This window comes from Tupaia chinensis, unplaced genomic scaffold, assembly GCF_000334495.1.
Source record: "Tupaia chinensis unplaced genomic scaffold, TupChi_1.0 Scaffold138115_2, whole genome shotgun sequence".
Lineage (NCBI taxonomy): Eukaryota > Metazoa > Chordata > Mammalia > Scandentia > Tupaiidae > Tupaia > Tupaia belangeri.
In genome coordinates, this window is record NW_006198015.1 from 525,705 (window position 1) to 538,070 (window position 12,366).

General features: G+C 43.0%; 1 protein-coding gene across 1 annotated transcript in view; it reads right to left on the bottom strand.

The window, feature by feature from the left end:
- The window catches only part of SLC25A36 (solute carrier family 25 member 36), a 36,238-nt gene extending 27,706 nt beyond the window's left edge, over nucleotides 1-8,532 (bottom strand). The window contains exons 1-2 of the mRNA XM_006161084.2: nucleotides 8,476-8,532; nucleotides 6,317-6,456 (exon numbers count right to left, since the gene is read on the bottom strand). Coding sequence (XP_006161146.1) covers nucleotides 6,317-6,456; nucleotides 8,476-8,532 — 197 coding nt within the window. The remainder of the gene's footprint in view (nucleotides 1-6,316; nucleotides 6,457-8,475) is intronic.
- Nucleotides 8,533-12,366: the final 3,834 nt, after the last annotated feature.

Here is a 12,366-nt window from a genome sequence, read left to right on the forward strand (position 1 = left end):
ATCCATCGTGTTTTTCAAGCTGGCGGGCCTGGGACTTGAACCACACTGTTGGCCATGTGGGACCCAGCCACCTTAAGCACCATCCCACCCAATGGCCCAATATATGCTCTTCTACCAGAACGGAAAGCTGATGTAAAATATATGAATCTGGAAATCGAGTAAAAGCAATAAAGCATATTCAGAAATATAAAATCCCAAAAGCAGTAACTAAGAGATGTAGAATATTTCTTCTTGGAAGCAGAGGTAGGTGAGGGGGCTTGGGAAATGTTGGCTTTTATTATTTTCCACAGCTTAATTTTTTTTTATCATACGCAAACATTTATTTTCTAATACATTTTTATAAAAATATAATAATATATATTGTTTTACCATCACAAGTGGTTTTTTTTGGGAAAGATTTTTGTTATAGGGCGTGTGTGCTTGCCGGAGAGACAGAGACAGAAAGTGAGAAATCACCCCTTGTGGGGAGGGAAGGGTAGCCACACCACAATCCCGTTTCCTCCATTCTCCTCTTGGAATTTTGGCACAAACGCACAGGCAACCAGAGTGTTTTAAGCAACCAGGTCCAGGACTTGAACTGTGGTCTGCCACATGGGAGTCCCGCAACACAACCATTACTCCATTAGCTGGTCCCTAAAATATCATAGGTTTTTTTTTTTTTTTTTAAGAATTATTTTATTGGGAACCAGCAGTTAGCGTAATGGCTATGTTGCTGGACTTCCACGTAGTCGACCACGGTTCGTGTCCCGGACCCGGTGGCTTAAAACTCACGCCAGGCGCGTGTGCGTGTGTGCCCAAGATCCCGAGAGGAGAATGGAGGAGAAGGGATTGCGGCGTGACCATCCCCTCTGGGGGGTGATTTCTCGCTTTCTGTCTCTGTTTCTCTCTGTCTGGCGAGCGCACGCGCCCTACAGTGAAAATCTCTCCAAAAAAAAAAAAAAATTATTTTATTTAGCTTTAATTTGACCAGAGAGGGACAGAGTGAGAGAGAGAGAAAGCAAGCCACCAGGTCCAAACCTGAATGGTGGTTGGTCATGTAGGAGTCGAGTCCAGTGCCCCTATCCACCACACCACAGCTGGCCCCATAAGTTTTAAACTGGAAAATATGGAATTAATATTTCTGGATCCCAACAAGTCCCATGAAACTGTATGAAAAAATGATGTGTCTAGTGGGCAAGCGTATTTCATCTGGAATTTCAAAATAATCCAGACTCTCAAACATTTTCTGTGTCCACCCTAGTTGAAGCTATTATTGTATTTTACTGAAGTTATTGCAGTAAAATTATTAGGTTGTTGGGAAAATCCTAACGAATTTTTCTGCTTTTCCATGCAAAAATGCATTATGTTTTTCCTAATGACCCAACAGTATCTCTCTGCTTTCGACCCTTTCCCCTCACATTCCTATCTACTTCAGTGTTCAAATCAAGAATAACACTTATTTGTGGGGCCAGCAGGTGGTGTGATGGTTAAGGCGCTAGAAACTCCCACATGGTCAACTACGGTTCGAGTCCTGGACTTGGTGGCTTGCTTTCTCACTTTCCCTATCTCTCTTTCTGTGTCACTCTCTGATCAAATTAAAATAAATGAATGAATGAATAAATAAAATAATTCTTAAAAAAAAAAAAAAGAGTAATACTTATTTGTAGATGAGGAAACAAAAACCCCGGAAGAGAAAACTATTTGCTCCAAGCTGATGGTCAGTTATTTAAATAAGCTCTGTCTTTTGATTCTTAAATCCAGTTCATGTCCTATCAGTGGCTTTTCAATCTTTGACTTCAACCAATGAGATATATTTTACATTGAGACCCTGAATACCCATATGTACACACTAACATCTCACAGAACATTATTTATCCTTGTTGTATGTAACACATTCATATGATCTATTTTAGTATTTTTAACAGTTTTATTTCATTTATTTATTCATTTATTTTATTTTAATTTGACCAGAGAGGGATAGAGAGAGAAAGAATGAGCGAGTGAAAGGAAGCTAAGCAAGCTGTCAGGTCCTGGACTTGAACCTCAGTCGGCCATGTGGGAGTCCAGTGCCCCCAACCACCACACCACCTGCCAGCCCCTGTTTTAGTGTTTTTTTTTTTTTAAATGTATTTTAGTACTTTTTAAATCAACCACATTGGTTTCATAATCCACTAATGGGTTGTTATGCAATTTCCAACACACAACTTTATACCATTATAATTAGATGCAAACTAACCCTGAAAGGTAGGGGGGGAAATTCTGTGAGAAAGGTACTCCTCGCTTAGCGACTGAGTTCCACTCTTAGGATTAGGTCATTAGACAAACTGATTCGAAGGAAGCTTAGAGGTGGATGTCTTGTGGTGTGTCATGGCACTATAGGGTATATATTTCTCAACAGAGACCAGTGACACCAAACCAAAATTCTACCCATACAAAGAGCATACATTAGACAAGCACCAGAGAACAACAAGACACAGAGTAATATAAATCTGGTGTAATAATTTTAGTTTATTCTGAATACTACTATAGGGGCATGATAAAAACAAAATGTCGTCTCATGTGATTGTAAACACTTTGTGCAGTGCATACTGACTGACTGTGGGAAGGAGATGAACAATGAGAAAGTGGATTCCCAGAGCTAGAGAACTGGTTGTAAACAGGTGGTCGTTAAGTGAGTGACTGCATTATTATCTATCTAATGTAGCTTCTGGGTAAAGGCATTTTTATGGGCTAATCAATTTACCGCAGAGGATTAAAGAGGCATGCTCCTGGGGGAGAGGGCAGCAGGCGGTGTAGTGGTTAAGGCACTGGGCTTGCACATGGTCAAACATGGTACACATCCCACACGGAGGCTTGAAATTCATGCTGTGCATGTATGCGTGCACGCCACGCCCAAAATTCCGAGGAGTATGGAAAAAGGACTGTGGCATGGCCATCTCCCCTGGGGGTGATTTCTCACTTTCTCTGTCTGTCTTTCCACTGAGTGTAGGCACCCCAAAGTAAAAATCTCTCTTAAAAAAAAAAAAAGAAAAAATGCAAAAAGGCAGCATGCTACCTTATAACTGGTAGAAACAATGCATTCTCAGCATTACAATGACATGAATACAACATGACTAATTACATTAAATATATATTTGTCTCATTTATGAATGTTTAAGATGTGGATGGCAGCCAAAACATTTGTAAGATTGAAAATTATTTTTAAACCAGTCTATATAAAAATCATAACATCTAACATTATTCTAGTCTTATTCCTCTTTCTCACAAAGAAAGTTTCATAGCAATACTGACTTTAGTATTTTCATAATACCTACATGAGCATCAGTTTGCACAGCCAATAAAATGTTGAGAAAAATTAGCAAGATAGGAATTATACAGAATGTACCGAGGATGGGAAGAATCTAGAATCAAGTAGGAAAGGAAAGTCAAGTCCAGCTGAAGAAGACCGGGGTAATTCAGCACCTAGGTTTGAGGTGCCGAAGGTAACAGTAATCATTTGGAATGGCGATCAAGGGTTTCGGAGGCTTTCTAACATTCACCTGTCCTCAGGTATTACTGGTTACATATTCTAAACATCACCCCACACTTCTCCCCATCCCCACCGCAAGTGTCTCACAAAGGGCCCTAAATACTTCCTGGCTGGTCTTGCTCTTCTCTGATCCAATAATGTGGCCAAAGAGATAAAGTCAGTTATAAGGTGTGACCCATAGTAACTTGCTACTAATAACCATGTTTGAGGTTGGATGCTTCATTATTTTTCAAAAGTTACAATTCAAGGGGAACCAGCAGTTAGCGTAATGGCTATGTCGCTGGACTCCCATGTAGTCGACCGCGGTTCGTGTCCCGGACCCGGTGGCTTAAAACTCATGCCGGGCGCGTGTGCGTGCGTGCCCAAGATCCCGAGAGGAGAATGGAGGAGAAGGGATTGCGGCGTGACCATCCCCCCCGGGGGGTGATTTCTCGCATTCTGTCTCTATGTCTCTCTCTGTCTGTCTGGCGAGCGCACGCGCCCTACAGTGAAAATCTCTCCAAAAAAAAAAAGGTTACAATTCAAAGTTATTTCTAAAAAAGTCACTCCTCTTGCACTACATACTTTCTTGAATGGCAAAGAATTTGAACGAAAGAACTGCCAAATTTCACAGCAGAATATGTTAAGTTCACTATAACACCAAAAACCCAGGGCCAGCTCTGGAGCAGCTGGAATGACTGCTCCAAAGTGAACTGTGGTTTGAATTCCGGGCCCTGCCAGCTTGCTGGGCACATGCACCAAATGCTCACAATCTTCCAGGCTGGAGGACTGGGGTAAGGGGATCATGGTGTGGCCACCCGACGGAGGTGCTCCCCCCCCCTTCTATGGGTGCGCACCCATGTTCACCATGAATAAAAAAAACTTAAGTGCTATTTTCAAAACTCTAGCAAGGACAGTTTCTAGGTATAAATCTAATAAAACTGTTAAATGTCACTTATACCTTAGTAGAGCCAGGTTAAAACACCTCAACTAAGTGTTGTGGTAAACTACCTGGGCCAGTGCTCATTTAACAGCTCTTACAGGCAGATGCCATGCATTTTAAAGATGTGACAAGGCCAAGGTTGCTTGGAGAGTGTCAGATAACCTGAAACGATTGTATGCGTTGACTTTATCTAAGAAGTATTTAACATGGTATCCCTAAAGACCTTTACACAGTATTGAAAACTACTACATGAGGCCGGCCCTGGGGCCTGGTGATTGAGGAACCAACACCTAAATGGCTGACTAGGCAATCCAAATCCTAGCCCGAGTGGCTTGAAAACACACCGGGAGTATATGTGCATTCCCAAAGCCCAGACAAGATGGAGATACAGAGGAGAATGGATTGCAGTGTGAATGTGCCCAACAGGGGCGGGGTGGAGTTGTGTTTACTCCCCTTCTCTGTCTCTCTGTCTGGTGAGCACATGTGCTCTCTGCCAAAAAACAAACTACTGCATGTTTTGATGATGTCTGTCAATTAGTACAATACGTCAAGTCATCTCAGTAATTTACTGGAATCAGACATTGTTAGCTTATGGTAATACTATAGATACTAATACAACCAAATTTGGGGGAGTCCAACTGCCCAAGAGCTTTCAAGCATTATTTCTCCTTACCGTTTATAATATGTATAAGTGTAAAATTCTGGTATGATATGCCAGGACTACTTATTTGGCCTTTAAAGACCTCTTGAGTAAAAAGAGTGGCAAAAGCTACTTGAAGTGATTTTTTTTTTTCTTTTTAAAAAGCTAGGCTCAGTGAACCAAGAGACTGCTTAAAATACAACACAACACAACACAAAGCACCCTGTGCAGAGAGTTCTTGTGAGAAAGACCACAGCATCTGCTGGGGCCACTACACACTACAGCAGCACTATAGTGGGGTGAGGCGGTGCTGGTGGCAGGGAGATGGGAAAGGTGAAGCAACTGCTCACCAGATAATGCAGAGCAGCCAGGTCAACCTCGGCCATGATGCCAAGAGCCATAAATTCCTAGGACAGGTACAAGAAGCAGGATTTGGGGCAAGAAACAATACAAATGTTGAAGTTGTGAAAGACATTTTCTATATACTTGACAGACCTACTTCTGAAAACTCAACAAGGAGCAGTTGAAAATAAAAGTATTTTTTCATATGCAGTGTTCTGGATGCAGGAAAACATTAACAGGTTGTTTTTACATTGATTCTAAAACAAAATCAAGGCTAATAGTACTGAAAACCAGAGAATGTTAGCCAACAACAAAGGTAATCATGGAAGGAAGCCCTGTCATTCACAGTCCAAGGTACAGTTCTATGGTCTTTGGGGAAAAACAAGATGAGACCCAGGAACTGAAAAATCCCTAAGAGGGGACGAGCAGATGGTGTAATGGATGTGCTGCTGGACTCCCATGTAGTTGAATGCAGTTCAGACCTGACTTAAAACCCACACTGGGCACGTGTGCCTGGCATGCCCAAGATCTTCAGAGGAGAATGGAGGAGAGGGGATTATGGTGTGGTCATCCCCCTTGGGGATTGATATCTTGCTTTTTGTCTCTCTCTCTCTCTCTAGAGATGGCACATGCCCTATGGGAACAATCTCTTAAAAACAGAAACAAAACAGCCACTAGAGAGACACAACATGCCGAGGGATGTTCAATGAAACGGTCTCCAACCCTTTCAAGGGTCTCGAGGTAAAACATGCAACAGCCACTAGCTTGGTCTGGCGCTGTTGCCCTGATGCACGCTAAGGCCCTAGCAGTTCTACGCATCCTATTTTGAATCAGCCGGGCAAACATCCATACCTTTGTGAAAAGGTTGAGTAATGTCTTAGTGTTTTATGAAAATAGTTTTAACCTCTCAGACCATTGAAGAGTCTTGGGAACGCCCAAGGGTCCCTGATCCACATTGCTGTGGTATGCTAAATCATTCACTGGTAAATGGTTTCTTCTAGAATATTCTGAATCAGGATAAGCAACTTCATTTAGTTTTGTACTCTATTAGGAAGAATGAATGAATTTTTAGAAGGAAAAAAAATAGCCCTAGCAAGTGGCATGGAGGCTAAGGCGGCTGGATTCCACATGGTTCCATATAGTCCACTGCATGGGTCAAGTCCCTGACCTAGTGACTTGAAAATCACACCAGGTGTACAAAATCCCTAGGGAATGGATGAGAAGGGACTGTAGCATGGCTGCTCACCCTGGGGAAGTGATTTGCCACACCCCCAATCTCTCCTGGGGCAGAGACTGGGATGCACAAGTCCTATAGCAAACTTTAAAAAAATTAAAAAAAAAATAAAAAAAAAAAGGAAAAAAACATCAAATGTTTCTGTCTGAATGTGTGTGTCTCCAAAATTCCTGAGGCGTTCTTATTTCCCCATAGGGGATGCTATCAGAAGGTTGGCCTTTGAGAGGTGATGGGGTCAAGAGGACGGAGCCCTCATGTTTGTGATTTGTACCATTAATAAAGATTCCAGAAAACCAGTCAACCATTCTACTATGGGAGGGACATGGTGAAAAAGTGCCATCTATGAGGAAGCAGGGTCTGCGCCAGACAGAATCTGTTAGTGCTTATTCCTGAACTTCCCAGTGTCCAGAACTATGAAAAATAAATGTTTGCTGTTTATAAGCCACCCACTTAAGATATTTTGTTTAACAGCCCAAACGGACTAAGAGGAAAAATGTGGTAAATATCAAGGAAATGGAATTTAAAAAAAAATACATGGACAGAATGAAATGAAAATAAGCCACATAGGAAGGTGGCATGGTGGTTAAGGCATTGGACTCCCAACATGTCTGATCATGGTTCGAGTCCCAGACCTGGTGGCTTGCTGTCTCACTTTCTGTCTCTCTCTCACTCACTCTAGTCAAATGAAAAATAAATAAAAAAAGCCACATTAATCATATTTTTAAGTAGCCTACTTCTGCTTTGTATGTGGAAACAGGTAAAATCATTCAACAACAAATATTTTAACAAAAAAGGGAATTTCTTACTGAATTAATACATACTGAAAGAATAAATAAACATTGCGGCCAGCAGGTGGAGTAGTGGGTAAGGGTGCTGGACTCTCACATGGCTGACCACAGTTCAAGTCCTGGAACTGGTGGTTTCCCTTCTCACTTTCCCCCCCTCTCTCTGTCCTTCTCTAGTTAAAAGAGAGAAAGTTAAATAAAATAATTCTTAAGAAAATGAATAAACGGGCTGGCTGGTGGCATGGTGGTTAAAGTTGCTGGATTCCCACATGTCCGACCACAGTTTTAGTCCTGGACTTGGTGGCTTGCTTTCTCACTTTCCCTGTCTCTCACTCTGGTAAAATTAAAAAATAATGATAACAAATGAAAAAATAAATTCTATACTACTAAAATAAACAGCTTCTTAAATAGCCTGTCATTACATGTATAAAGCTACAGAGAAAAATGTATCAGTTTAAAGTTTTCTTTTTAATTTTAATATTTTTTTAAAAAATTATTTATTTAATTTTCTTTACTATTATTTTCAATTTGCTATAGCATATGTGCACTCATCAGAGAGAGGGGGAAAGCGAGAAAGCAAGCTGCCAGGTCTGGGACTTGAACCACTGGAGCCATGTGGGAGTCCAGCACCTTAACTATCATGCCACCTGCTGGCCTCCCCCATAGGTTTACTGCTCTTATTTGAAACCATATCTTCCTCAAACAGAAAAAAGGTAAACTGCCTCTTGGTAGCTATTTGCAGCTGACAGAATAACTAAACAACAAGTAATTCTATCAAAGTACTGAAAAATACATTTAGTAACTGTTTATATCTCTATATTTACATTAGTCCCCTCTATCTGCAGTATTACCTCTGCGGTTTCAATTCCCTGTGGGTCAACAGCAGAAGGAAAATATTAAATGGGGAATTCCTAAGTTTAAAACGTGTGCTGTCCTGAACAGCATAAGGAAATCTCAGGCTATCCCAGCGCGGTCCTGCCCAGGGTGTGGGCCTCCCCTCCATACAGCACACCAGGCCAGGCTGCCTTTCAGTCGCTAACTCACCTTGGTTATCTGACCAACGGTACTTGTGAGGTCCGCTGTATCAGCGGTTTTAGGCATCACTGGGGATCATGGAATGTATCCCCCATAAAGTGAGGACACTATAGTGTTATTGAAGGTACAGCTCAAATTAAATCATATCCACATTCTTTTAACAGGCGGCCATGACAAGTCTCTGTAACTCAATTCACCTAACCAATGACCTTACAAACTCTGAATATTAACTCTGGCGAAGGCATAATGGGATCAAAGGGTGTGTTAAAGAAAGCACGAGTTATGCATGTGAGCATGTCACCCAGACGTAAGGTACAGTGCGGTGCTACTCTGCTGCTCCAAATGTCCTTCTTTAACAAAAAACTATTAAGAATCTTTCTGAGGCCTTGATAAACACGTATTGAATACGTACCATTGTTATCAGCAGGATTCATGCGCTGCCTGAGCCTGGGGCTCTGACCCTGCTCGGGGCTGGAGAGGCAGCGCTTAGTGGCCGGTTTTTTTTTTTTTCTTTCCTTTTTTTTTTTTTTTTTTAATATATTGAATCTTGGGGCTGGCAGGTGATGTGGTACTTAAGGGAGCTGGACTCCCACATGGCCGACCACGATTCGAGTCCTGGACCTGGCAGCTTGCTTTCTCTCTTCACCTCTCCCTTTCTCTCTCTCTGTTCCTATTAAAATAAATATAATAAACAAATAAATAAAGTTAAATAAAATAATTCTTGGCAGGTGGTGTGGTAGTTGAAGGTGCTGGATTCCCACATGGGTGACCGTTGTTCAAGTTATCAGACCTGGAAGCTTGCTTTCCCGCTTCCCCTCTCTCCCCCTTGCTCTGTCCTTCCCTGGTCAAATTAAAATGAAACAATTAAAGTTTAATTAAAAATGTATATATATAGGGACTAGCAGTTGGCGTAATGGCTATGTCACTGGACTCCCACGTAGTCGACCGCGGTTCGTGTCCCAGACCCAGTGGCTTAAAACTCACGCCGGGCGCGTGTGCGTGCGTGCCCAAGATCCTGAGAGGAGAATGGAGAAGGGATCGCGGTGTGACCATCCCCCCTGGGGGGTGATTTCTCGCTTTCTGTCTCTATGTTTCTCTCTCTCTGGCGAGCGCACGCGCCCTATAGAGAAAAAAACTCTCCCCCCCCCCAAAAAAAAAATAAATAATTTTAATATATATTTTTTTAGTTTTGCCATAGGGTGAGTGCACTTGAGAGACAGAGAGAGGAAATGAGAAGAAATCACTCCCTGGGAGGTAGGGGGACAGTCACATTGCAGTCCCTTCTCCTTCAGGATCCTCTCAGGATTTAGGGTACACACACGCCCTCCTGGAGTGATCTTCAAGCCACTGGCTCAGGGACTGAAACCACGAGGTCGACCACGTGGAATCCAACAGCCTTAGCCTCCAGTGCACCTGCTGGCAAGATCATTCATAATTGTTTATCGCTCATTCTACATAAATGAAATTTTGCTGGACCTTGGGTAAGTCAATTCGTTACATCTCAGCATTTGCTCATATTTTTAAGGGACTAATATATATGACCTCTATGATCTTTCCTAGTTGTAATGTTTCTCTAAAAAGATGAGGCATATTTTATCAAAATCACTTATGCAACAACAGCAACATGAAAGCGAGATGCAAAGAAAGGGAATTTACAAGGCCGAGGACCTATCTTACAGCTACTATGCAGCAGCAAATAATTTACCTGCAAGATCTTTGTGGGGATAGAGGGGAGGCTGTTCTTAATCTAGTGTTTAGATACTACGAAATCTTTTATTCTTATTTTTAAAGAAAGAGCTAAGCCAGGGGCCAGCAGGTGGTGTGGTGGTTAAGGCACTGGAATTCCCACAAGGGGTTCCCGTGATTTGTGTCCTGGACCTGGTGGATTGCTTTCTAACTCTCCCTCTTTCTCTGTCAAAACTCATGTGAAGTAAATAAATAAATCTTTAAGAAAAAAAAAAAGAAAGAAAAAACTAACCTAAAGAGCCTAAATTCAAATCTATTATATATACCTGAAGGACCTAAATTTGAATGTATTAATAACTGACTGCTGATCCTAACCCAGACTAGAAAGTTAGGGTAATCAAGCTAACATTTGCTAGCTGTACCCCTACTTTCAACAACATTTGATGTATGAATCCTAAATGTAGAGTAATATGGATGTTTGGAGCTAGAGACAAGCCTTAGAGTCACTGAGTAAAACCATGTCATTATACAGATAGAGCAATCGAAACCAAAGCAGGGGGTGTGGTGGTGAAGGCCCTGGACTCCCACAGGACGACTGTGGTTCCAGTCCCAGACCAGTGGGTTGAAAATCATGCTGGGCATATGTTCACATGCCTAAAACCCCAGGAGGAGGAGGACAGCAGTGTGGTCATTTCCCCCATCCCTACATTGGGTGATTTTTTCATTTTCCCTCTCTCGGATTAAAACAAAGCAAAACAAAAACAGAAGTGTTTGTACCTTTTCCGCCAAATGAAAATGGTGGCCTGTTTTAGGTCTCCTAACTTTTAGATTTTTACCTTAAAATCTAATCACAGGAAAGACCCAAGTATTTGCATGATCGAGAAATCTTTACTTTCTAAAGAACATCTACATAGCTACTGGATTTTGGAAAAATAATGTCTGATTGTTAAACATCCCAGAAATACAGAAATTAAACTCAATAAACTGGGTCTCACTCAGTAATATCGTTTTTTACACCAGGACAGTGGTTGGCCTGTAATTGGTATACAATAAATTTCTGTTAACAGAAATATGTGCCAACTTAAGGGAAATAATGTCATCACTGTCCATTTACCTCCAACTCAGAGCAAGACACCATGAATAGAACTGCACATGTATTTGTTTAATGCCTTTTTTTTAAAGAGAGATTTTTGCTATGCATGCACTAGCTGGAGAGACAGGAAGTGAGAAATCGCCCCCCCCCAGGGGGGATGGTCACACTGTGATCCATTCTCCTCCAGTTTCCTCTCGGGCACCCAAGCACAGGCGCCCAGCTTGAGTTTCAAGCTGCTGGGTTCGGGACTTGAACCTCAGACAACTACACGGGAGTCCATCAACGTAACCAATTCCGCCATCTGCTGGTCCCTTGTTTAATATTCTTAAACTGGTCAATCTAGAAACAGGTTGAAGGGGATGCTAGTTTATGATTACATAGGTAGGGAGAAAAGAGTCTCAACATTAAGGCACGGTAGCCCTGTTTTATAATACAATTCTTTATCATCCTACAGATAAGAAAGAAGTAACTCTTAAAAAACTGCAGATTGTCCAAAGAACCCGAAGGAACAGATCTTAAGGGGAGGAGGCTAAATTGGCTCAGCGAAACAGCAGTAGCCCTCGGGCTGGCACTGGAGAGACGGACTTCAGGCTCCGAGCTAATCTTGCACACACATTGTAACCACAGCCAAAGCTCTGAGCTCTCCCCACCCTCACTTTCTCCTCTGAGCAGCAGGGCAGCAGCGGGTGTACAAGAGGGCTGGTTTCCATGTCAAGAATCTGACTCCAAAGTCACTGCCGCCTTGCGCCCCATCTTGCGACCTGGAAAGGCCCGGGAAGGAAAATTTCCAAGGGCTAGCAACGACTTCACCGCTACGCGGCTGAGACCCTTCCAAAGCCTTGCCCTGGAGCCGGAAGCCCCCCGAGCACCACCCCGGCAGCGCCCGGCCGGAAATCTAGGGCTCCGAGGTGGCGCCTGAGCGACGTGCAGCGGCCCGGCCCGCGCGGCCAGGAGCGCGGGCGGAGGCGGACCCGGCGCCCATTTTGTCCGCGGCCTCCGCACTTCTCTGCGGCTCCCCGGGGCAGTACAACCGACGCGAGGCCTGGAGCTGGGCCGCGCCTCCTGCACGCCCGGTAGGCCGCAGCGCGAGGCTGGGTCCCGCCGCCCCCCCCCGGCCCCGA